Source organism: Armigeres subalbatus, chromosome 3 (genome assembly GCF_024139115.2).
Source record: "Armigeres subalbatus isolate Guangzhou_Male chromosome 3, GZ_Asu_2, whole genome shotgun sequence".
NCBI classification, from domain to species: domain Eukaryota; kingdom Metazoa; phylum Arthropoda; class Insecta; order Diptera; family Culicidae; genus Armigeres; species Armigeres subalbatus.
Genome location: NC_085141.1, coordinates 186626381 through 186653072, shown reverse-complemented (window position 1 = coordinate 186653072; position 26692 = coordinate 186626381). Strand labels below are relative to the sequence as shown.

The following is a 26692-nucleotide window of genomic DNA, read 5'->3' as shown; positions in this document are numbered from 1 at the left end:
TATTGGGCTTTTACCCTATATGAAATGCCCATATCAGGTAAAAATAAGAAATTTAAAGTTTACCTGTTAAGGGCAAAACAAATTAGATGTTAGTCACTCGAACAGGAAGGAACAACATACATTTGGAACAACTATATGATTGTTTACCCTATAATAAGATCCAAATAGTTTTCGTGCTTTAATTTCTACCATTAAACCTCTCATTCCCCATTTCATCACATGTTAATCGTAATTTTCTATTGTTGTGTTCCAGACTTCTTCAAACAGCTCCTCACCGAGTCCAAAGCGGAGTTCCATGCAATGTTCAAGAGAACGTACGGAACCATCTACGAGCAGAATGCGTACGTTTTTGCCGATCTGTTTACCGAGCTGGAAAGGTACTATGCAAACGGCAAAGTGGATCTGGGCGAAGCAATGGATTCGTTCTTCAACGTGCTCTACCAGAAAATGTTCACCGTGCTCAACTCGCAGTACAGTTTCAACACAAAGTGAGTATGCCCATGAATTGTATTCTTGAATTGAGTTTTATTGTTTTCATTTCATCTTTCAGATATCTGGGTTGCGTTAGTGAGCATATGAAGGAGCTCAAACCGTTCGGCGATGTTCCCGATAAGCTCTCGGTGCAGATCAAACGGTCCTTCGTGGCGACACGCACCTTTGCCCAAGCCCTGAATTCAGCTGCCGAAGTAGCCAAGAATATGGTGAATGTAAGTAGATATTCTTCTGTACTATCGAGGCCCCTGCCGCTTGCAAACAAAGTGTAATTGCCTTTGCGAGCGTGTTAAATAATGTTCTTCCCTTCAAAATGCTAGACAATATTAGATATCAAAAGGGTTTACTGTCTGCGAGAGCAAATAAAGTGCGCGGCGTCTTATATTTGCATTTCCTCTTTTCCTTTCCATCGGTGTGCGATGCCCTACAGGTACGCTTAACAGCAGAGTGCACGGCAGCATTGACAAAAATGAGCACATGCAATACTTGTGCGGGGTTCCTAGAAAAGCCATGCTCGTCCTACTGCGTGAACGTGATGAAGGGTTGTCTGCAGAACTACCTGGAACTGGACGCCGAATGGGATTCGTTCGTGGCCACGATGGAACGGGTGTCCGATCGGCTGTTGGGTCCGTTTAACATTGTGATGGTCGTTGAACCGATCAACATCAAAATTTCCGAGGCCATCATGAACTTTCAGGTTAGTGTTGTGCAATTATTGATTAATTATCATAAGTAGCTATAGTTATCTACAAACAGTGAGTTATGGTTCTGAAATTGGTGTCTGTGGTATCATTTATCGCTGATTTATTTTATATTAAAAGATCTATGAGAAATAGTTGTACTCAACAAGTAGTTATTAATAACTGTTTATTATTAATATTGACATACCTAAAAGTTGATAATAAATTTTCAAATGTATTACTATATGTCACATTACTCTGCAGGAAACGGGCCAAGACATCTCCAATCGGGTGTTTCAGGGCTGTGGAAAACCAGCCCTCGGTCGCAGGAGAAGATCCACGAATTTGGTACCGCTGGTCGAGCCAGAACTCATTAGGAATCGACGAGAACTGCGAAGCGAAACGAACGAGAATCCAATGGAGGATGATAGTGATATTTTTATCTTCGATGATGAAGCCACGCCCAGCGAGAGGCAACTTACGAAACGATCCGCTCAGGACTCATCTAGCCGGGAGCTCAAGTACGAACCGGTGCAATTCTCCAACGGAGAAATCCAGTTTACCAATAACAATAGCCCACCTAGTCATCATCAAGCACCAAGCGCTAGTCCTAACACAAACCGTAGCAATAAGAGGAAAAACAACCGGAAGCAGACTGACGACGAAGACAGTACGCGCGAGCCGCTCGACCGGTTGGTGAAGGACATCCGACAACGGGTGAAAGATTCCAAACGGTTTTGGTCCAACCTACCATACATGCTGTGCAACAATGAGGAAGTCGCTGCTTCTCCAAGCAGTGATGGTAACTGTTGGAATGGACACACCGTAGACCGGTAAGTAGAGAATACGACTCTGCCTTAACGTCAAAAATGTATACTTAACAAGCTGTATTTGTATTTGCTTCCAGATATCTTCATGGGATCGCATCCGAGTCGGAAAAAAATCCAGAATTTCCAAACCGTGCTGCTAACAATAGGCAGAGCGCAATTGTACAACAACAGTTGTTCACGTTACGAACGGCCATCAGTCAGCTAAGGAACGCCTACAATGGACACGACGTAGAGTGGACTGATCAAGGTAAGTCTTGTTGATTGTCCTTTGCTAAACATAGTCTTTAATTTATGTTGGCAAGAATTGCATTACATGACAGGATTGGATTGAATTGCATGCTAAATTATATTTAAAAAATCTATTGTTCATTGCAGAGGATAACTACTACGGCAGTGGGTCCGGCGGTGGAAGCGGCTTCGATGAAGAAGACGACACCGGTTCGGGACTGGGTCCATGGGAGGTGACGGACGATCCTATTTTGAAAGGTGATATCAGCAGAAGTGGTAGCAACAGCGGTGGTGCCGGCAATAATGAAATTATTGACTCCACGACCAGTCACAAAAATGTCCCTCCTTCGGTTGATGGTGGCAGTGGTGGCAGCAGCGGTGGTAGTGGAGGCACTTCGTCTACCGCTGGTAGCGGTAGCAGTTCGCGAGCTCCGGAAATGTCTATCACGCGAGCGTTGCTACAATTCTTCTTGCCCCTGGTGATCGCGTGGTTCGGCGGAATATTCGCCGATTTGCTGTGATTTGATCGATAAGTATAGCTGTGTAATGTGTATATTTTCAACCTTATTGGTTTTTAACTTATACCGACCATCCAAATCGATTTTGTATGATAGGCGAAATGTGCGAGAATCTAGAACTCTGCCATGTGCGAGATGCATGCATGTCTAGAAGAAACAGATGTGAATATATATTTATAGGTAGCCACTTTTTTAATTTCTAATATAACATGTGTTTGTTGCTGTAACACGATCCAATGTGATGAGATTCCATTTTAGGCAGTTGAATAGTGCATTTTCAGTCAATCTGATGTACGTAATACGTAACAAAACTCCTAAACCCTACGATGATTTTATTGCCCTTGATTTCAATACTACTTATATGTGAGCGCCAAAACTTAAGGTCCAGTATATGAATGTCTGTGTTTGGTCCATTATCTATTGTATGTGTTAGCAGTTATAAAGCAAACCCCACAGAATATAGCATTTTATATACAATAGTACTTAATTTTTGTGATCATTTGATTTTTAAAAATCAATGGATTCACTTCAAATAAGAAACGTTGCCTTTACAATTAATCCATAGATTCTATAATTTTGCATTTGAACACTAGCAACATACTTTAAAATGTAACTGAGAAATGCCTAGACACCAATCTCTACTTAGAATGCTGCGTGTATTTCGCGTATAACATTGAAAGGATTTATCATCAAAATGTTAGGAATTCGGATTTTAATCCATATTTGCCTTCCAACAAAATGTCCCAAGCAATGATGCGACAATTTGAGATGACAAAATTGTCCTTGAATTTGTTTGATTTTTCAAGTAGGCATTACAAAGCCATTTTATGTTTGACCCAAGTTCTAGAACGAATACCAAAAACATTAGAATCTCGACTTTAGTACTATTTGATAATATTAAATTATCATTAGAACAGACAAATATGAGTTTCAAAATTGTATTGTATTATCGGTATTGCGAAAGAGATGAATCAAAATTCGGCAATTGCTCATTTACATTCTCTTATGATTTATGGGATCCAAACACAACATATCAAGTAGAATTATAGCTCCCAGAAGCGAGCGCAGCTGCCTCAGGGTCAACCCAGTGTTCAACGCAAATGTCCAGCAATAATCTGTGCCAGGATACTTAATTCCATATCTGGACAATCTGAAGAAAAAATTAAGGTTTTAAGTTTGTTTTTATAATCATGTTTTCTACTAAATGCGAAGGAAGGGGTAAAATTGCGATTTCATTATTAATATGTTTAGGCCTTATTACCACTCTAGTCAAATTATAAATAATTTATACCGTCTTCCTTCGCTATGTAGTCGTTATTTTCTGTTACATATCGGATCAGTCATATCCAATTCATGTCGATGCATTTTTCCTAACATTTTCATGTTTACTTTGCCAACATAGATCCACTAAGTAACGCTTTACGTACAGTTAACGACTGTGTAAATAATAATTTGTAAAACCATTAGCTAGTGTACTGAAAATAGACGCGATGGAGTGAAAGTGAATTAGTAACCGGTGAAACACATGTTAGTTATATTTATTAACTCTTTTCTGATTTTTAAATGATATATGTATTTTAATTTATGTAGTAAAATATGTTTAAATAGCGCTAGATATTTCTCCAAAATATAGAAAACATATTTGCTCTAATATGAGTAAAAAAGCAGTCCTTCCAGCTAACAAAATCTCATATAGTTATGAGTAACGTCTTTATTTTTGTTCAAACAAAATATCGTAAATCCGTGAAAATCTATCTCCTTGTGTCGCGTCATTCATGAATACAGGGGTTCTAGAAAGTTAAGAAAAATGCGAATGCGCACAAAGAAGAGTGAAATGTGAAACGCATAACAGCCCGGCCATAGGCTCTATGCACCGAGCAGAACAGTATTTGCGAGAAGGCTAATAAAACAATAAATTAAATTTACCTACAAACCCATAATCCTCTCATAGAAACGCACATATGTCAGAGGCGCAAAGCTTTCATAGATCAGAACTAACAATCATTAATAAAAATCAGTTTGATAGAAAAAAAACATGTGCAGCACCAGTTGATACCTTAAGCATATAAACATGATCCGACTGTTGTCTCTGAGAAGCAATTTTTCATTTTGATGTCCATCAGTAAAAACAAATGGCATGGTGATACCTAACGTAGAATATAATAAAATTGTAAACAAAACTGAAGAGTATTGACTATATTGAAATATATACGAAGAACAGAATAATAAAAGTATCAATTTATAAAAAAAAAACAACTGTTCATGATTGTATATCACACATTTCATATTGCCAATAAGAAGAACATTTCATAACTTCTCTGTCATAATGAATTGCATATCATGGTTCCAGTTTGTGGCCTGCTGACTTTTCTTGCTGATAAAACAGTTTCAAAGCGCCTAGGGAAGAATGCTGCTCCAGTGACACTGTCCAACGAGACAGTTCGAAAGGGAAATTATGCATTGCATACGATGATGACGAGTTTCTTGCCTCTGTCATAGTGAGTTGCGGATATCTGTCATAGTGAGTTGCGAACGTGTGAGAAATAGTTGTATTCATATCTTAATTGTTTTTATTCCAATCATTAATAAATAAGGCTTATTTGTCTCAACCGGCCAACCAGGAGAGATGGTGTGGCCATCGTTCTTCAAAATAACATCAACGATCGCCAGCTGCCAACCTTCCAACTAAGTGTTATGGGAGCCATCGGTGTCGAAGTTACCAAATCTGTCGGCATAATCGGAGGGACATCGGTAAATCCATTATGTGATCCTGAGTCCGGATTATCCCATTTAGCTGAGTCGGCCCGGAGTCCGTGCAACAGTCGACCATCACAAACATGTAATGAACACAAACATCAAAGCTCGCAGCCGGTCGTCCACCAAGAGCTCAGCTTGAAAAATAAGGTGGTGGAGGAAATAGGCTCCACGGTAAATCGGCATCAGCAGTCCCGACGAAACTACACTGCGATTAGTTTCTACAGCCACACACACGTTTATGGTGTAACTTGGAAACTGGGGGATAAAACATCATTTCTTCTGGTAATACGTTTATAATAGATTTTTTTAAAGAATAAAATTCAAATCTCAATTGACAATTTCCATCGTTCATTCATTTATTTAGTCTACATCTAAACAGATAACACTGAATCAACAATTTGACGCCACAATACACGGTTCGAGGCCGCATCTCTCCATCCTCCAATACGCCCCACGCTCGCCAAGTCGTTCTGCACCTGGTCTGCCCATCTCGCTCGCTGCGCTCCACGCCGTCTCGTACCTGTCGGATCAGAAGCAAACGCTATCTTCGCAGGGTTGCTGTCCGACATTCTTGCAACATGCCCTGCCCATCGTACCCTCCCGGCTTTAGCTACCTTCTGGATACTGGGTTCGCCGTAGAGCTGGGCGAGCTCATGGTTCATTCTTCGCCGCCACACACCGTCTTCTTGCACACCGCCAAAGATGGTCCTAAGCACCCGTCTCTCGAATACTCCGAGTGCTTGCAGGAGGACTTGTCCATTGTCCATGTTTCATGTCCGTAGAGGACAACCGGTCTTATTAGCGTCTTGTACATGGCACATTTGGTGTGGTGGCGAATCTTTTTTTACCGCAGTTTCGTCTGGAGCCCGTAGTAGGCCCGACTTCCACAGATGATGCGCCTTCGTATTTCACGACTGACATTATTATCAGCCGTTAGCAAGGATCCGAGGTAGACGAATTCCTCGACCACCTCGAAGGTATCCCCGTCTATCGTAACACTGCTTCCCAGGCGGGCCCTGTCGCGCTCTGTTCCGCCCACAAGCATGTACTTTGTCTTTGAGGCATTCACCACCAGTCCAACTTTTGTTGCTTCACGTTTTAGGCGGGTGTACAGTTCTGCCACCTTTGCAAATGTTCGGCCAACAATGTCCATGTCATCCGCGAAACAAATAAATTGACTGGATATGTTGAAAATCGTACCCCGGCTGTTACACCCGGCTCTCCGCATGACACCTTCTAGCGCAATGTTGAACAACAGGCACAAAAGTCCATCACCTTGTCTTAGTCCCCAGCGAGATTCGAACGAACTGGAGTGCTCGCCCGAAATCTTCACACAGTTTCGCACACCATCCACCGTTGCTTTGATCAGTCTGGTAAGCTTCCCAGGGAAGCTGTTCTCGTCCATAATCTTTCATAGCTCTACGTGGTCTATACTGTCGTATGCCGCCTTGAAATCAACGAACAGATGATGCGTTGGGACATAGTATTCATGGCATTTTTTAAGGATTTGCCGTACAGTAAAGATCTGGTCCGTTGTCGAGTGGCCGTCAACGAAATCGGCTTGATAACTATCCCACGAACTCATTCACTAATGGTGACAGACGGAAGATGATCTGGGATATCACTTTGTAGGCGGCATTAAGGATAGTGATCACTCGAAAGTTCTCACACTCCAGCTTGTCGCCTTTCTTGTAAATGGGGTATATAACCCCTTCCTTCCACTCCTCCGGTAGCTGTTCAGTTTCCCAGATTCTGACTATCAATTTGTGCAGGCAAGTGGCTAGCTTTTCCGGGCCCATCTTGATGAGCTCAGCTCCGATACCATCCTTACCAGCTGCTTTATTGGTCTTTAGCTGTTGGATGGCATCCTTAACTTCCCTCAAGGTGTGGGCTGGTTGGCTTCCATCGTCCGCTGAACTGACGTAGTCATCTCCTCCGCTGCCTTGACTTTCACTGCCTGTACTCTCAGCGCCATTTAAATGTTCCTCGTAGTGCTGCTTCCACCTTTCGATCACCACACGTTCGTCCGTCAAGATGCTCCCATCCTTATCTCGGCACATTTCGGCTCGCGGCACGAAGCCTTCGCGGGATGGGTTGAGCTTCTGGTAGAACTTGCGTGTTTCTTAAGAACGGCACAGCTGTTCCATCTCCTCGCACTCCGCTTCTTCCAGGCGGCGTTTCTTCTCCTGAAAAAGGCGGGTCTGCTGTCTCCGCTTCCGTCTATAACGTTCCACGTTCTGTCAGGTACCTTGCTGCAGCGCGACCGCCCGCGCTGCGTCCTTCTCCTCCAGAATCTGTCTGCACTCTTCGTCGAACCAATCGTTCCGTCGACTTCGTCCCATATACCCGACGTTGTTCTCCGCTGCGTCGTTAATGGCTGCTTTAACTGTATTCCAGCAGTCCTCAAGAGGGGCCCCATCGAGCTCACCCTCTTCCGGCAACGCTGCCTCGAGATGCTGCGCGTATGCAGTGGCGACATCAGGTTGCTTCAGTCGCTCTAGGTCGTACCGCGGCGGCCGTCGGTACCGAACATTGTTGATTACGGATAGTTTTGGGCGCAGTTTAACCATCACTAGATAGTGGTCACAGTCGATGTTAGCGCCACAATATGTCCTGACGTCGATAATGTCGGAGAAGTGCCATCCATCAATCAGAACGTGGTCGATTTGTGATTCTGTCTGCAGTGGTGATCTCCAGGTGTACCGATACGAAAGGCTGTGTTGGAAGTAGGTGCTGCGAATGGACATATTCTTGGAGGCAGCGAAATCAATTAGTCGTAGGTCATTTTCGTTCGTCAGCCGGTGTACGCTGAACTTCCCAATAGTCGGTCTAAACTCCTCCTCTTGGCCAACCTGAGCGTTCAAATCTCCTATGATGAATTTGACGTCGTGGCTTGGGCAGCTATCGTACTCACGTTCTAGCTGCGCGTAGAATGCGTCCTTATCGTCATCAGTGCTTCCGGAGTGTGGGCTATGGACGTTGATTATGCTGAAGTTGAAGAACCGGCCTTTGATCCTCAACCTGCACATTCTCTCGTTTATCGGCCACCACCCGATCACGCGCCTTTGCATGTCGCCCATCACAATGAAAGCTGTTCCCAGCTCGTGTGTGTTGCCGCAGCTCTGGTAGATGGTATGATTACCTCTAAACGTTCGCACCATTGATCCCTTCCAACAAACCTCCTGCAGCGCTACGATGCCGAATCCACGGTCCTTGAACACATCGGCGAGTATGTGTGCTCCCGATGAAATTGAGAGATTTGCAGTTCCACGAACCGAGTTTCCAATCGCTAGTCCCTTTTCGTCGCAGTGGTCTTCGCCGATGGTTCCGGTCCGTACTCTCTTGTTGATTGTTCTTTGCGTGAGTTTTTTTTGGCTGGCTTGCAGGGCCTGACACCAAACCCCCTAAATTTCCGAAGGACTATTTCTCCTTATTTCCGGTGGACCATGGTGCACAGTTTCACTTAGAGTCCCTCACTGGCACTCGGAAGATCAGCCGCCCCTAACATGGAGAACAGACGCTGTTGTGATCCGATCCTGACATGGAGAACAGACGCCATTGGCGTAAATAAGGGGGGCGGGGGGGCCTGGCCCCCTCCAGACCTACTTGTGCCCCCCCCCAGAAAATTTTGAAAAGTTATTCCAACTTAGTCAGTTTTTATTTCATTTACATATTTCCTACATATTTCTTAATTTTGATTATGAATTCTATAAACATATTTTTTGTTGCGTTATCACATCTATGGCCATTTGTTCAGCAAAGCATCGAAATATTTAAGTTGGACCCCCGGGAACATTTTCTCGATTTTTAAGCTAAAATCAATGCCGCTTCTAATTCAGTTGCTAGCCTCAAATAATAAATTTGTTCTGCATTTGTTTGACTAGTATCCTGGTCGCAGAAACATAAAAACATAATTGTATTAAGATATAAATATTTCTGTTCTATTAAACTACCATCCGCTTCAAAAAAGACTGAAGCAACTACATCACAATGAGCACATGTACACAAATCCGGTCAATGAAATTTCGAACGACCATTCTTTTGAAAATATTCGAGTTAATCGCAAGGTATGCCGCAAAACAGTTGATCAAATTCCTATGGAGCACAAAAAGATATAAAATTATAAAACTTAAGAATCTTTGTTACAATTACAGAAAAATCAACAACGCATTCCATTGAAAGTATTTGGACAAAACTTAGGCAACCCTCGCACTCACAACAGAGGTTGCATTAAAGAAATATTTTTATAATCCTCAAAAGATCTTGTTCAATTTAATTTTTTGGCGATTTCATAAGGATCATCGGAAAACTCTTTTGTGCCTGCTTTAGTTAGAATTTGTTTTTTTAGGATAAAAAAAATAGATTTAGAAACCAGTTCGTATCAGAAAACATTTCTTTTGCAGCACAATTCAGATCGATTTGGTTGCTTCTCAAGTCTCTTTGATTTTTGCAGAGAAATCTCTCACCTATTCAGAAAACCATAATAAAGCTTCTTCCTAACGTCAGTAACTACAAAAACCCTATGTTATTCTGGAATTTGATTTATGACTCATAATTTTATGACTCATGGAATTTATGACTCATAAAAAACACTTTAGGATTCCAAATTTGTGTTCATCGGTACTTAACTATTTCAGCACATAGCATACATTTTGGAATTGCATGAATACTTATATTGATTATGACAAAATTTCGTGGAATTTATTCCACATCTGAAGAGTTTCAAAAACTACAAGTTTCAAAAAAATCGAGATCTATATGCATTAAGTAATCATGGAAATGCTTGAAAACTTTCAGAAATATACTCATATCGAATTTCATTTATAGATATTGTAGATCCAGTTGAAAACCGAACTGAGCTCTCGCGAAAATCGCATTTTCTCCCAATTCCGAATGTCGCAACTGCATCGCGAGTGGTGCGCATGATGGCGCATGGCTATGGCATAGATGCGCACTACTCGCGATGCAGTTGCGACATCCAGAAATGGGAGAAAATGCGATTGTCGCGAGAGCTCAGTTCGGATTTCAACTGGATCTACAATAATTCGAAGAAGATTCTTGAATCTTAGATTACACACTTATCCACATTTAGTAACATGGAAAAGACAAGTTGACACAGACACAGCGTTTTGAAGCAATCACAGCATCATTGGAAATCAATTGTATTATTCGCGATTTTTTTATGTTAGTTCTAGGACGACTGAGCGATAAACTTAGTCAAACAATTTCTATTTCTATTAGTCAAACAATATCTATCCATGCGCACAGTGCTTTAAATCGCCTTTGAAAATTACATCCCACCAGCTGGTGCCATGGCCCCCCTAGACCGAGACTCTAGTTACGCCTATGACAGACGCTCAATAAGATTTGCACCTCCGGAGAGGAGGTGCCATGGTCAGTCAGCATACGACCATAGTTCCCATCGGGGTTGGTTACCCGATCTTCCCTAAGTTTGCTCGTATCCCGGCCAGCACCGCGGGGAGGTAGGGATAGGAGTTGCTGGGTAAGAGGCTAAGGACCGCGAGATGGGGTCTATTTTATTCCTTCAGGTACGCGAAGTACCAATGGCACGCTTTACCCAGCATTTGCCGTGCCAATTTCCATCGTTGTTACCTAAAATAATACCTCCAATTATTGGTGCAGTGTTCCAATAGTTGCGGTAATTTTTAGTTCGTATTCCTATAGTTGCGAATCAATAGATATGTCCCGTTGTCTCACATGGGACTCCCAGCTTTCCATGCTAGCCATAATGGCTACTGCTATAAACTAATCTGACAGTAACTGCTTCCGACGCTGAACTGTTTTCGACGCTGTTCTCGGCGCGGGTCGTATCTCAGCAACGTATCTCACATTGTTTATTAAATAAATTTTATTGTTATAAGGATCGGTACGGCTAGAAAAATATTGGAAAATAGTTGGACTTGTCTAACAATCTTCTAATAATTACATTTAATTCCTGATACCAAGATATTACAGATTAACTGCAAATATTTATGTTTTAGGTCGACGTAATTCATCAAGATATGGTATGTAGACCTTTCATGGACTTTAAAGCGACACAATTCTGTTTGCATTAGAACTGATCATCTGCGTAAAACTAAACGCAAAATAAACGGAATTTATGAGATATCCATTTCACTATAGTTTCGGGTTGATCCGATTTAAATAACCTCGGGATTTTGTTTTCATACCGTTAGTACCATGCTGCTTTAAATAAAATTCTTACAGAAATCAAAAGTAGCTTACCCAACTAACATTTAATGTCAATGTAAATGTTATTTCAACTCGTCTATACGACTTCAAGCTGAATGTGAGTGCTGTATATAAATATGAGCAAGTACTAGGCTAGATGTACCAGTTGTGGCAATAGCACCAGTTTTCGCACTAGTGATTTATTTTTCAAATGGCAATCAAATTACCGCAAACCAAGTTCATAACGATAAAGCATGGGGGGTCCCGTAGCGTAGTTGGCTACACGTTCGCCTTACAAGCGAATGGTCATGGGTTCGATTCCCAGCCCCTCCACCAAACCCTCGTCAGTCGCCGGATGCGCAGCCTGTGCGGTGGCGTATTGGGGAGCGCCCATACCGTTACGACTGCCTGATGACGAATGACAAATTGTTCTTCTCGGAGGCATTCCTCCACCGTACCTGGATAAATGGCAACCGAACAATGCGCAACGATAATTGAATTCACGACACGGACAAATGGACACAATGGACTCACGGTGAGATGGACCAGCAACGACAACAACAATGAATAATGTAAAATCTAAAAATAGTTTCTGTGTGGATTCTGGCAGCAGAATACCACAGTAGATTTCAACACAGTAGCGGTTAAGTAACACAGAGTGCCTACCAAATAAAGAAAGGAATAAAAAAAAACGATAAAGCATATTCATATGATACGATAACACCTTTGATCTCCTCCAAAAAAAGCAAAGCATAATTGTAAAAATTGATTTTGCTTAATCCTTTGCACCAGTTGTCGCACTAGTGGTCCCTATTTGGCCAATCCCATAAGAAAACAATGGCATTTGCCAAATAAGGAACCAAAATTGAGAATAGTGCCACAACTGGTTCCTATTATGGATTAATCAATTATGAGGATAATAACAAATTTTATTATGGTTTTCACAGCTGTTCTAAGGAGCAGGAAGTAAAACCTTTCGCTTGATATACAAAGTCCACCCACATGCCTTTTACTTATTTTTTAAAAAATAGTTGATCTTACATATGGCTACAATTGGTACACCCTACTATTCAATGCTTTCATCAGCAAATCTGGCGAATCTATTCAGCAGTTTTTGACGTGCCTGCAAAACTATTTTACAGCATGTTACTCAATCTTTACCGAACTATTTAGTTATATTAATTATGGTCAATAGCGCTTATTCAGACTTTTTAAATCTGTCACTAAATTTAATTTAATTAAATATAATTGAAGAAGATAGAGTAAATGAGTTTATTTATTGTTTTTTGTTGTGAAAACTGACATTCCAATTTTGTTGCTACCCAGATTCGAACTTCTGATCTCCAGAATCAATGGCTGCTACTCTGTCAACACAGTCACTTTGACATATGTAAATAATAGAGAAACTTATGGATGTGCTTCTTCGCAAAGCAATTTTGAGTTTTGAGCTGTATAAACGCTAGAAAGAGTCTAACATGCTGCTTTTAGCACATAAGCTTAAAAATAGTACTTTCAGCATTAATTCAATTATTATTCAAACATCTTTCAACGTTTTGAATTGGCTAACTTTTATCCACCATCAATCGCTGAAATTGTTTTTAGGCAACAATTTCTCGACCTGCATGCAGCAGCATCCACTGCTAATCGTTTTACAGCCACCATCAACAGAAATATTGCTTCTAAATGGTTTGTTTTATTATACTATCTGTTAGCATAAAAGATATTTTAGTTACTAGATAAAGATTGTCGCTGTCGTCGCTGTCCGGAACATCTTTTGCTGGCGAGGATAGGGGAGCTAAATGTCAAAGAAGGAAAATCCATACGATTTGACAGCTTGGTACCCAACATGTTCCGGACAGCAGAACAAAGGGAACCGAAGCGACAATCTTTATCTAGTAACTAAAATATCTTTTGTTAGCATCTATGACAGCGCTTTGTCAGTTGCAACATATACGAGAAGGTGAATACCTTTAAAGCTGCATTCGCGACTACGAAGGTAAATTCTTCACGCACAGTCTGACAATTCCTTATGGGATTTTACTGTGGATGGACAAGAAGGGGTGATTGGCGGTCATGTTTCACGCACAGTCTGACAGATAGCAATGAGATTTTGCCATAAGAGTGAGTAGAGGCATTACTTTCGTATTCGCGAATTACAGGAATCAAATAGCTCATATACAGCTCCGGAACCAAAAATCAAATGTAAACATTGCGGTTTCGATGTTCTATACTAATAAGCTATAAAAATAATCAGTATAAGGTTTATTTAAACGTTTTGTAACCATAAAGAATACAAAAGTTGCAAAAAAGCATCGTTAATTCGTTCATAGCGACATTACGCTGTATTATTAGTGCTATAACATGAGAGAAAGCGATTTGATTGTGAATGCTACTCATCGCAATAAGGAAAGTTGCTAATAAGCAATACAATTGCATACATGAGCTCTTAATCGATTAGCCGTGTTGCTAATTCAGACAAAGCTGTGCTAAGGCTTTATGGAAGCTGCATAAACGATAAAAGGTGAAAGACATTCGGCCCAAACTGACTAGCTGATAGATATTTGGGTAATAGTCGAGTTGAACCTTAAGGCTCAAGAAAAGTTGGGCAAAGAAAACAGCTTTCTGAATAATTCACCACCGCGGTGTGTCGTCTGGCTATTCTTTATTATTCTCTTCTTTCGTTTAAATTTATCCAGGGGAATAATACAAAATGCGGGAATAATACGAAATCATCATAGAGCGGAAAACGTTTCCCGAATCAATTATAGGAAAAACGTGGTGTGCTAGCCTAGCTTTTAAATCCCGACTGCTACTTGCATTCTGTATCGATGACTTAATGACTCTACATTCCAACTGGAGTTTGACCTATTTCCCAGGTTAATGTTCTATAAGCAGTTCCTCCACAGTTATTAATTGGAAGCTTTTTTCCTTTTCTCTGCCTGCCATTGCATTAATATGTATCTTTTGTAGAAATAAAGACTAATTTCTCTTTATATTTCAACAATAAAAAAATAGATTTTAGAGTAGATTATCATATTTATTCCTACAAGTAAAATGAAGAAAAATTATGTATGTTTAAATAAAGTTACCATTCATACTTTCCAGCAAATGCACCCATTTTAATTATTCAAAAACATAAACAAGTTTTTTTTTATTTATGCATTTTTGTTAGTACTGAGCATGCTTGCAAACGAAATTGAATAAAATTTTGCCTGAATCCTCTGTTTTCGAATATGTTGAAAAGGGTAGCATAGTTTGGATAAATATACCATTCAATTGATGATAAAATCGTTAAACATTTCCACAATGTTATGCAGTTTTGCTCTTAATTCTAAGTAAAAGATCAATTTCTCATCTCAATAAAAGTAGCTATACCTTGATCGGGTCTCGCTTGCACCTCCTGCCATTCCTCTGGATGTGCCTTCTTACGATGCTTGTACAGATTAGATATGTATCCGAATGTTTTGAAGCAGAACGCACATTGATACAAGCTTGTCCTCGTGTGGGTTGTCATGTGTTCGGTCATAGTGAGCCGCATGGAGAAGCCCTTCCCGCAAATTTCGCACTTGAAAGGTCTGGAGTTGATGGTGGCCGCGCACGTGTTGGCCCTGTGACGCAACATGTGGAACTTAGTACGGAATTGCTTGCCACACATGTCGCAGTTCACCGGATCACTCACGGTGTGGATCACTTTCATGTGTTTGGCCAAACTGGCACCGCGTCGCATCTCCTTACCGCACAATTCGCACTTGACCGGTTTGCGTAAGTCAGCGTCATGTTCACCTTTATGCGATTCCAGCCCACTACGAGTTTTGAACATTTTTGGACATTGTTCGCACATGAACTGCTCGTCGGTATGCGCTGACCGTTTATGAGAACTAATCGCCAATTTACTGAATCTAGATTAAAACATATTGGTTTTTGTAAGAATAAGCAATTATACAATAATGGGAAAATACTTCAGTACTTACGGTTTATTGCAAATCTCACACATAACATCCTTCAAACCATGAACGCGGTCTATGTGGTTCTTCAGATTAATTTCACAGCGGAACATTTTTCCGCAATGTTCACAACCGAAGGTCTTCTCGGTGCTCACCTCTTCGCGATTACCGTGAACTTTGAGCTTATGTCTGTCGAGGAATTGATTGACCTCGCCACATATGTCGCACCTGTTGATTACATAAAAAAAAAAATCATTAAACAGGTACAGTTAGAGTTTGATAAAAAAGATATTAGTAGTTTATTTCTTCTAAACATTAAGAAGCTGTCTCTACAGCATGGACAGTTTAGGGGGAGAGAGTATGACAAACGCCCATGACTTACACATTTTTTTTTGAGAAAAAATAAGAAAAAAATATATATATTAGGGTGGATCAAAAAACACTTTTTAAAATTTCCCGAAAAGCAAGAATAAGTAGCATGTTAGTCGCAGTCAAAAGTTGATTCGAGAGCCTAACGGTATATTTTGTACAATCCTAAACAACCTCGTACGAAATAAAGAATGAGGAATCTTGATATTACAGAATTAAATTGCATATTATTTGTGTAGGGGTTATCACGCTTGTCTACCATTCCTCAGAACGTATTATTCCCCAAAAAGTGAAAGTAAAAGTAATTCTATTTTATTGAATTTTCGTTCGTATCTTTAAATCAAACGGAAGCTCGGTATTTTCATACAAGGCTCGTAGAACCATAGTGTTATATACCAATCGACTCAACTCGACGAACTGAGCACATGTCTATCCGTGTCGACTTCGCGCCTGCTTCCTCCTGCACGACTGGTATCAAGAATGATGATGCCGCGTGCACCCCAAATTGACATCTCTGCGATAGGGCCTATTCGTCAACACACAGAGGGACTAGCCGACGCGGTGCCTACGCCTACCCTAGCCTTGACGAGGATCCCTTTCCGTCCTCGGGCTCGGAACCCGCCCGGTTGACCGACGCCGCGAAAGCGACGATACCAGGTTGTTCTTCGCGCGGCCTCTTGTTCGATAAAAGGATCGAGTTCGACCACAGGGCACCGGTATGACCCATGAAGCGACTCCGAACCCTTGGACCACCTCTTATTTGCGCCCAGAGGCGTCGCGTCCGCATGTGCAACCTGTGCACTGCACAGGTAGCAATTTTGTCCCTAACATTTAAACTCTCGATAGATTTCTTGTCATTCTTATCCAAATATATATTTGGATTATGTGAATTTATCATATGTTTTGTACAAATTTGACGATTAATAAATACATAATCGTAAAATATGCACAGATTTTTTTATGGGCGGCCTGTGATAGGGCATATGAGGCAACTGAAATGTTGCGATGGGGACGCATTATATTCTACTCTACGATACCGAAACCGACGCACCGCCACATGCTGTCCAACGCGTGCACTTTCAGACGAGAACGGTTTGCCATGCATCATACACGCATTATTTTGTATGTGTAGGTCATCCGCTCTAACCGCAATCGGCGATGTATAGGTAGTCAAAGCGTTCATTGCTGGCAGTGCACGGATTGGTGCCGATGTAGAAAAGCACATCGGTTTTGTGCCTACCGAGTAGGGTAAAATGCCCAATAGTGGACCCCCAACCAATAGTGGACCCCCCAGACATTTTTTCATTATTACAGCACAATGGAAACATTTTGTTATGAAATTCCATCGGGAGAACCTACCTTACAGTCCTATGATTTGATTACATGCATTGAAAATGCTCTAGAAAGTAAAATTAGTTGATTTTTTACAATTCTATAAAAAATAAACACGAGAGTGTCCATTATAGGAATATTTTGGGGGGTCCATAATAGGGAAGAAGAACGTTCCGAAACGAAACATGAAAATCAAATGAAGTGTCGACTATGGGGAAGCAATTTCCGATTATGGACCCCCAGGGGGTGTACTATAGGGCAAATTTAGTCCAACTTTACAATGCTAATTTCAAAGAATAACGTCGAGTATTTGAGTGTTTTTTGTATGTATCGTGAACAGGAGATGCAGAGCTTGATATTAGATATCACGCAAAATTAATATTTTGAAAATTTCCACTCCTTATGCCAGGAAGAGCAAAATTTCGCTACTAGGGGTCCACTATTGGGCATTTTACCCTAGGTACCTTTACCACTTTAAACAGCGCATGCGTCAGCCTTCTTTCGCATTCATCGGTCATGTTTACTTCAATTCTCTTAACCTGTGAAAAATGTGCGGTGCAAAAAAGACTCTTATAGTGGATTTCAGTTTTCTTCCTACTCGCCCTGATGCTAGGAAATTTCAAGTTTTTTGGATAATGAACTAAAAATCCCCTATTCGTAAGTCAAAAAGCATACAGTTGCACAACTCCCGCAACTGTTTGTTTATTGAAATGGATAACAAAGATGTTGCATCTCGCTACCAGTTGGAACACAACTGGAAGAGGATGATGGTATGTGCAGAAAAAGAATTCCGCATACCTGTTTATGTGGACTGTGAGGCAGTTACCGTTCGGGTACATGACCTCCCTCCATTAATGAGTGATTCCTCCATAGCAGATTATATGCGGTATCGCGAACGGTGTACGAGTTCTAAGGATGGACTTGTTGCGTCATATACCGTCTTTCATCACTATACACAACAAAACATCGATGGTAACATACCCTACAGCCCAAATTTTGCCGTCAATGCGCAAAACCAGCCCATCCAGGGGAATAATGTCACCAAACAACCATACCATCATGCCAAGATGAAACAGTAACACCAACAGCTCCGCTTCCAACCGACGAGTTATTTAGTCAAGCCGACTTTCCGCCAATGGACAAGGAAAAAATGACGTCTTCCGTACCCGTACGATCCACTGCTGAAGAACGTAAACAACACAACGATAGCGACTGGACAGACGCTGAGGACAATGCATCAAACACATCATCCGATTTCAATGAAGTGACAAATAAACAACGGCGATCAAGGCAAAAAGAGAGTGAAATAAAAAGAGTATGTTCTGACCAGTGTTCCCAGAATCCAGGACCAGAAAAATTATCGGCACTTCGTCGAAAAACGTTACCGTAGAAAATTATTGTTTAAAAAGTTATTATTGTAAAAATAATATCCAAGATAGTGGCTCTGTAAAGCTAAATTCGGCGAGTGAGCCTTTAAATAAACGAATTAAACAATAAAAAGCGCATGCGCGATTGGGTGGAGAGCACGCAATCGGAACAAAATAGAAAGAGAAAAGAGGCTATCTCAAAACGTGCCATGGCGAAAGTCCGCTGACTTTGAATAAGCACATCGCGATGCATCGGAGCAATAGCGTCTTTCACATTGATTGGGAAGTTGGCCTATGAAGAATTTTTCGTTATATCCAAAATATTTTAGGAGCTATTCGTATATCATGTGGACAACTTAGTCGGTAGAGGGGTATGAAGAATGTCCGTCCATCTTTCAGACAAATAATTAATGAAAAAATGCATGAGCAGATGGAGGGAGGTACACATCTAAAAATTTTCGACTTCTGCCGACGTGGTATGAGAATAGCCCTTCCAAAAGAAAATTATTCATCAAAGGAATAAACTAAAAATAGAATAATTAATAATTGAGGAACCACCATGTTTCTAATATGTATGACATGCTAATTACATAATATGTCTATTAGCCGTCTAATCATTTTTAATATATTTCAATTTTCTGGTTAACGTTTCACAATTATTAAGACTCGTCTCATTCTACAAAATAACTAAAATTAAAATTAAAACATAGATACCTTTCCATTGAATAGGTAGATGTCTTATTTGTCATATTGAGAAGCGTAACGATAAATATGCGATGAAAGGACTTTTCTAAATAATTTACCACCGTCTATAGTCTGTCTCTTCCTGTCCTTCGAAAAATTGTGATTGATGTAGAGCAACATCTCGAAACACCACAAATACTCAATCATCTTTTGTTCCCCCTTAATATAACGCACTGTTTATTAAGTTTATTTATATATTATCTCTATATTACTTTATGTTTGTGAATTTTGATACAGTGATCAGTTCTTCACTTAATTTGATAAATTGGATGTAGCTTAGAAGCAAATAGACGAAACATATGGAAAACACGCTTGAAAATGAATCGTTTATATTGATGTGTCATTTCAGGTCAGTACAGTAGTGAGTACGTAATACATACTTCAATCAAACGGTGCACAGGTTGAATAATTGATCACGCGACGCCTCTGTTTGCGCCTGAACTAGCCATAGATTTGGACAATAGCCGATAAAACGGCGTTCCAGCCAACTTATTCTTTGCACATCCTCCGGACTAGTTTGTCCGGGGTAGTGTCTAGACCACATGTGGCAAGCATGTGGTCACGCATTGTGCGAAAACGTTATAAAGAAAATTGTGAACCAAACCAAACAGGTTGGTGTCTTGGCTAAATGCGAGGAAAGCAGTACCACTACTAGGTGGTTTAATTTTGGTTTTTAATTACGCGATTGCTCGGGATAATACAAAAGAGTTGATGGTGCCTTCTTTGAAAGCATGCATTTTGCCTTCTTCATTGTAAATATCAAGTAGAATTGCATTGGGCTGTTTTAACTTAGACGGACATTTTGAACCAACAGATCGTTCGATCTGGTGGTTCAAAATGTCCGTCTATAAGTTAAAACAGTCCAATGCATTTCTGCTATTCGTGATTCCGCCTTTCCTGTTTCTGCCTTTTGTATCGTACCGCCTTTCGTAGGACATCCCAATTGTTTTGTTCAGCGGCCTTTTGTTAAATAACCTTATTCTGCATTTATGTACCTACCTATATCTATCCGGGTTCTCGTGAACATCTATGTGCACAATAAGCTGCTGTCGGCACACATTCTTCTTGGAGCATATGGGACACTTGAGATAGGGTGTCTTGTTGTGATCGCCAACTATGTGATACTTCAAATCGGAAAAGTTTTCAAATAGCCGTTCTTCATTGTTCTCCGTTTCGCAAATATCGCACGAGATTTTCTTGTAGAAAGCAAGTAATTCCTCGTCTCGGCCTCTGTCTCTTCGGACTACGATCTTCTTTCGCCCATGCAATCGCTCATGTTTGTTCCTAGCTTTTTCGGTTTCAAACTTTCGCGGGCATAGCTCGCACGCGAAAGGTAATGATTCCTCCATCTGTATGCGGTGGGCTCGCATGTGCTTTTTAAGGGTTATCATCTGGTCGGTTACTTTACCACAAATTTTACACCTGTAAGTCGAAAAAAAATTAATGAAAAAGTATCTCAATAAGTTTGATACTATCATAATTTCATTACCTTTGACATAGCGTAACTAGAATTTTTCACGAGTTCAAAAAATAAATATGTGATAAAAAAAAAACATTCTTACTTGTTCTTATCTGGATCATCATGAGTTTCCATATGGTTAATAAATCCGCCCGGTGTGAAACATTTCTTGTCACACTTTGAGCACTTCAAATAGGCAGGCTCGCCATGTAGTTCTTTGTAGTGCATATTGGCATGATGGAATCGATCAAACTCGACTCGATCCGGGCAAAGATAGCAAACGAATTCCTGAATGTATTTGAATAGACGTTCATCCTTGGCACGGCGCCCTCCCAGTTTGCGTCTGTCTGTCACTTCAAGATCAGAGCCACTGTCTGAATCAGAACTCTCTTCACTGGAACCTCTGGTAAAACGCTTACGTCCTCGTTTCTTACGCCCTTTTTTATCAGACATTTTGGAAGTTTCGCCTTTGTCTGACATTGTCTTATCCATTTCTTCCCCGTCCGAGACGTTTTCCTTCTTGGGTAATGCATTTTTGGGAGGTCTTCCGCGTCGTTTTCCAGTCTTCGGCTTTTCTGCGCTTAAATCTTTAGGTTTCTTTTCTTCGATCTTCGCTAGAAAGTCGTCGTCGTCAGCATCATCGCACTCGAAATCATCATTTGCCATAAAATCGTCTGCATCTTCCGGATCGGAATCGGACACTTCCACTTTGTACTTTGTGGTAGGTGTGGAAGCGCTTCTTTTCGGTCGAATCGAGAGAGATGATGATGGTTCATTTTTGTCTTCGTTTGTTGTCACTGTCTTTTTTATCCTCTCTGAGTTTTCCGTGGTATCTCCTTTATCCAGATTAGGTTCATACTCATCAGGAGGTTCCTCTTTTATTTCATCAATCGTATGAAATTCAAAATCTGCAATACAATTAATGTTAATTTAGAATGTATACATTTATATTTCCAAGTGCCGATTGAAAAAACTGAACCCAAAGTCTGAACAAAACAACAATAAACACAGATTTGCAAAAATGTGGTCTTAAAAAATCATAGGACTTTAACATTCCAAACTCGTTTTTGGTTATTACGGTTATTCGGTTTCGATACGAACAAAGGTTCACCCTATAGACCCGACCCAACAGTCAAAACGTTCAGTTATTAAATAGGGTTGGATCGCAATCCGACGTAAGGTTCGCCCCAACCTCAGCGCGGTTCGCTCTGAGAAATTTGCGAGATCCAACATTTATGTGTTTGCATGTTTGTTATTTCGCGCAAAATATGATGATATGAGCAATGAGAAAAGCTAATTTTTTCATTATTGTTTCAATTGGTGCTTTATTTAAAACGATAGCCTGCTAATACAAGACCTTTAATCAAGTGAAGGAAATAATGATTTTGGCATAAAATTTGTATTAAAAAATAGAAATTGTAAAGTTGACAGTTCGATTAACAGCACTAACACCATAATTGTCACCTTGTATCCGTTTTTGTTCTATCATTCAGAGTCGAGGGTGGATCTGACCCAGATTCAACACCGAAAACGACAAAATAGCCTATTCAGATTACGAGCTTAATGACATGATAAAGAGTATCTTGATGTCAGTTCACTCACCTTTAATTCATTTCATATGATTCACGTCAAATACCTCGTAAATGCTCGGAATCTGAATAGGCTATTATTTGATACTGTATTCCGGCCCTGATATCTAATATTAGAACCCAAGTCAACAGTCTGTGTACTGGAGACATATCGCTTTGCAACAGATATAACATGACTCACTTACCAGGTTGAACCTCTACTTCCACCGTCTTTGAGTCTAGCTCATTGGTCTCAAAGTGTATTTTCTCTAGTTTGCAGTAGAACAGATGAAAATCGTGAACATTTTTCCAACATTCGGCGCAAACATAACACTGGGCCGATGGTTTCAGCTGCGGAAGACAATGGAAAAAGTGAAGAAAAAAATCTACTTCAATTGCAACACCCCGCAAAACACACTACTTACGTCGAACCATAGATGTTTCGATATGATCCTGGCCATATCCATCGATTGGCTCTCCTCGCAGAAGATATCCAAAAACCATTTCGATTTGCTTGCATGACACAGTACGCAACTTTCTGTTTTCACCATTTTCTTTCAATTTTTTCCCATTCTCCATTAATGCCACCAAGCGCATCCCCGATACTGGATGACAGCTGGGATGCACTTTTTATAAATCGGGTTGCATTTGTTTTCGAGGGGTGGCTGAATGGAATAGATTTATTTTTGAATGTATTTCTGAAGGTCTTTCAGACACTGTGACTGCACGAAAATAAATTTCTTTTATACACGCTTACTTCAGTTCACCCAAATATGGGTGAAGAGTACCTAAAATCACCAAAAAGTGCACATACCTAGATATGGGTGATTTATGGTTTACCCATATTTGGGTCTTTCAGTATATGAACAGTTTATAGGTGAATATTACCCAAATTTGGGTACTTTTTCAAGCTTTGATCTGTGGGTATTTTCTATTAAGCAGACCCCACACGAGGCATATATTGACAATACTTTTTTCGTCAAACTTTTCATAAAACTTTTCTTCAATATTTTCACTGATTAGCCGGCATGGCCGTAGCTGAAGAAAAACTCATTTTTCTTGAACTAATACGAATCAAATAGCGGTATAACGCACAAAACACGCACACACTCGACCGTCATCGACTCCTGTGGGCAAACTGCGGGGGAGATGAGGGAAATATTGAAAAGAAGATAAAACTTTCCTGATTTCCCTCAATATTTACCTCAATATTTTGGGTTCGCACTCACACCATCAATCTTTTTCTTCAATAATCAAGAGTTTGACAAACTTTTTCCCTCGTGTGGGGTCTGCTTTAGAGACTCAGAATTAAATTTTATTCCGATTTCTCAAAATATTAAACAAAAATATTTATAGAGATATGTGATGAAAATCATTTTTATTCATACAAATTATATTTATTTACGGTGCACTACAATTTTCCCATACGGCAGATTGATGATTGGTGACCGCGGTAACATGAATGAGGATATGCGATCCACCGTACTTTCGGATTGACATCTCCGCATCATTTTGGCCATGTCGCTTTCAATCCACTTTATATCCAAATTTCCTGTGTTGCATGCAGTATAGGACGAATTTTCCCTGATGGTTGATTCCATTTCTGCCAGCTGCAGTTTCCCGCTGGTCAAAGCCGGTCGGAAACAAAATCTGAAACTACGAAAGAATATGATCGTGAAAGCATAAATAAAGTGCCTCCGGTCATAGATATTAATTATTTAGTTGAATACTCACCAGTAAAGAAGAAAACTATCTTCAAATGCAAGCGTTTTGAGCAAGGGAGAAATAAATAACGCGACCGAGGAGCACACGGGTGTCCATATGGTGTTCTCGACTAAATGAAAATGTTTTGTTTTTCATCCAAATATGGGTGAATTGATTTACCCAATATATAGGTAAAGCTGGTTTGACAAACTTTAAGAGTGAAGTTTACTGATATCTGATATATATATATTTGATATATATATTATTGGTATATTTCACCCATAACTACACACTTAATTTTATTCACCGAGGCCGGCAAAATAAATTGCCGAGAATCCAACAGCCGAGATTTCGGTAAAAATCTCAGTAAAAGTTCAAAATACCGAATGGTCGTAAAATGTAAGATACCACTCAGCTGTCAAAATTTACCGTACCGTTCGGTAGTACATTGCCGAATTGATCGGTAAAGTGCTTTTGCCGAGATTCAGTAAATGATTATTTTTATTTATTTTCAGATAATTTAAAATAGAAATAAAAATTGTCAATTAACATGAATTTAGAATATATTTGAGGGGTTTATTTTCGATTGTACATTATTATTGATATTAAATACTAACAAACAACATATGGAGTTCGAGGTAACACCAAACTGCTAAAACGTTCTTTAGCCGGCAGCAATCTAATATTCCTCGATTCCATATAAATATTTATCTGACCCAATATATGATTTTTCCAAAGAGGATTCCAAAGATATATATATAGATTGGCCACTGCACTTCACGCACCAGGGAAAGCGATTTCCGTCGACATTGCTGTGTCTGTAACGTGGAGTGAAAGTTGAACAGCTCCATTTCAATGCGCTATAGCGAATCCGCTGAAATTTTATACGTATGGAAGTCAACGTCAAATTGATTTAAAAAAAGATTATTTAATATAAGCAAAAAAAAAGAAATCAGATTGAATACTTACCGATAAAAAATAAAAGTAAAATAATGATTTTTTTTGTTTAGTTTTTCTTAGTTTTCGCGTGTTTGTTTTTCAACAGCGAGGTTAAACGCGAGGTTAAATGTTTGACAGACGAATTTGGGGGAATTTCAAATCACCGGTTATTGTGGCAAACTTGATTGCCGAGTTTCAGTAACTTGTGTAAACGTCATATCTGTTACCGAGATATCAGTTAAAACAAACTTTAACGATCGTGTTCGTCAATTTATTCTACCGAGAAGAAAATGGTCGTTTAAGTGTGTATGGTGTACCCAAATATGGGTGATCAAAGTACCCATAAATAGGTAAAGTGAACTAAGCGTGTAGAGCATCATTATCGGTCACGACAAGGGTCACCAGCATTTTATTGTCTATCCGGAATAGATTTATACCGCTTTTTATACCGAAGTTGGATTTTCCTCTAGATACAGGCAACTTTCCCAACTTCGGAAGTAGTGCGCTGGATTCGCCTAAAGATGCGCTAAACAACGCATCAATTAGTTTGACAAATAAAACTTCGGAAGAAAGTTTGGTTCGGAAGTCCCGACTTCAGAATTCTAACTTGGTGCTACGCCGACAATAATCACCCGCAAAGCGCTTAGTTTCGTCACTCGTTTCCGTATCGGTCACTATTTTCGGCTCTCAATTTGTTTGCTGTATTCCATACACTCATAATAAAATGCATATTGTATATATGTGCCCCGCACTTATATTTTGACCAGTGTACTTCGCATTTCCAAAATATGTGCGGCGCTAATAGAAATATTCCGATTCAATGATCATAAGTTTTATGTGCGAACGTATTGATTTCTTCATTAGGCTGCACTTACAATGCATTAGGGAACTAATTCGCTTCTAATCATTAGGCTTGCATTATTTTCCATAATCATTCATACTGGCTATATTTAAACAGTAATACACAGAAAGAAAAACCATAAGTAGAATTAAAAAAACCATTGGTTAAAATAAAAAGTTGCATTGGTTCTTTTTCGTAGAGAGTTGCTTATGCTCAAAATAAAAGTACATACTTTTGAAATAACCATATCATAAAAGCTGCATACCATTCTAAAAATTAAAAGTTTAAACATCTCAAAACAAAATTGTACAACTGTCAAATTTAAAAGGTTTCCCTGTGGAAAATATACGGTATTAATAATGATTTTACAAAAGGAACTCCCCATTAATTTACCTTTTTCAACTTTTCCTCTGAAATTAAATTAAGTCGGTATGAAGTTTATGAATTTTATTATTTTAATTATTTCTTTTATTAAACAGTGTAAGCCTCATTCGCCAAGGCAGCTGGAAAAATCCATGCATTCGTGAGGGACTTCGCAGAGTAGTTCTTTATACAATGCACGATGATGTTTTCGTCGGACACAAATGGGTACCGGAACTACATATTATCTGTAAAAAAAAAAGCAAAAACCTTCCATAATGCTCTGATATCGAATAGCAGCAAAGCAGCGCCTAACTTCGGTCGCGGTCTTCGAAGCACCGGAGTTGGGCACTGTTTCGATGGCTGGA

At 39.9% G+C, this 26692-nt stretch overlaps 2 protein-coding genes across 2 annotated transcripts in view; one reads left to right on the top strand and one right to left on the bottom strand.

The window, feature by feature from the left end:
* LOC134225569 (glypican-6) overlaps positions 1–4986 on the top strand; it is a 109290-nt gene extending 104304 nt beyond the window's left edge. The window contains exons 3-8 of the mRNA XM_062705752.1: positions 254–488; positions 551–707; positions 923–1189; positions 1437–2005; positions 2080–2249; positions 2378–4986. Coding sequence (XP_062561736.1) covers positions 254–488; positions 551–707; positions 923–1189; positions 1437–2005; positions 2080–2249; positions 2378–2751 — 1772 coding nt within the window. The 3' untranslated portion in view covers positions 2752–4986. The remainder of the gene's footprint in view (positions 1–253; positions 489–550; positions 708–922; positions 1190–1436; positions 2006–2079; positions 2250–2377) is intronic.
* A 9727-nt stretch (positions 4987–14713) lies between these two features.
* On the bottom strand, positions 14714–23107 carry LOC134226908 (zinc finger protein 492-like). The gene is made up of 6 exons (XM_062708017.1): positions 22906–23107; positions 22687–22831; positions 21016–21820; positions 20453–20875; positions 15669–15869; positions 14714–15596 (listed from the first exon to the last, which is right to left on the bottom strand). The coding sequence occupies exons 1-6, from the start codon at positions 23029–23031 to the stop codon at positions 15041–15043; spliced, it is 2256 nt and encodes a 751-aa protein (XP_062564001.1). The 5' UTR covers positions 23032–23107; the 3' UTR covers positions 14714–15040.
* Positions 23108–26692: the final 3585 nt, after the last annotated feature.

Bases quoted from the DNA above. Each gene is read 5' to 3' on its own strand.
- LOC134226908 (XM_062708017.1), bottom strand. From the start codon at position 23,031: ATGGTGAAAACAGAAAGTTGCGTACTGTGTCATGCAAGCAAATCGAAA. The intron at 22,832-22,905 runs GTAAGTAGTGTG...TGTCTTCCGCAG, and splicing joins CGAAACATCTATGGTTCGAC to CTGAAACCATCGGCCCAGTG. The intron at 21,821-22,686 runs GTAAGTGAGTCA...ATTGTATTGCAG, and splicing joins GGAAGTAGAGGTTCAACCTG to ATTTTGAATTTCATACGATT.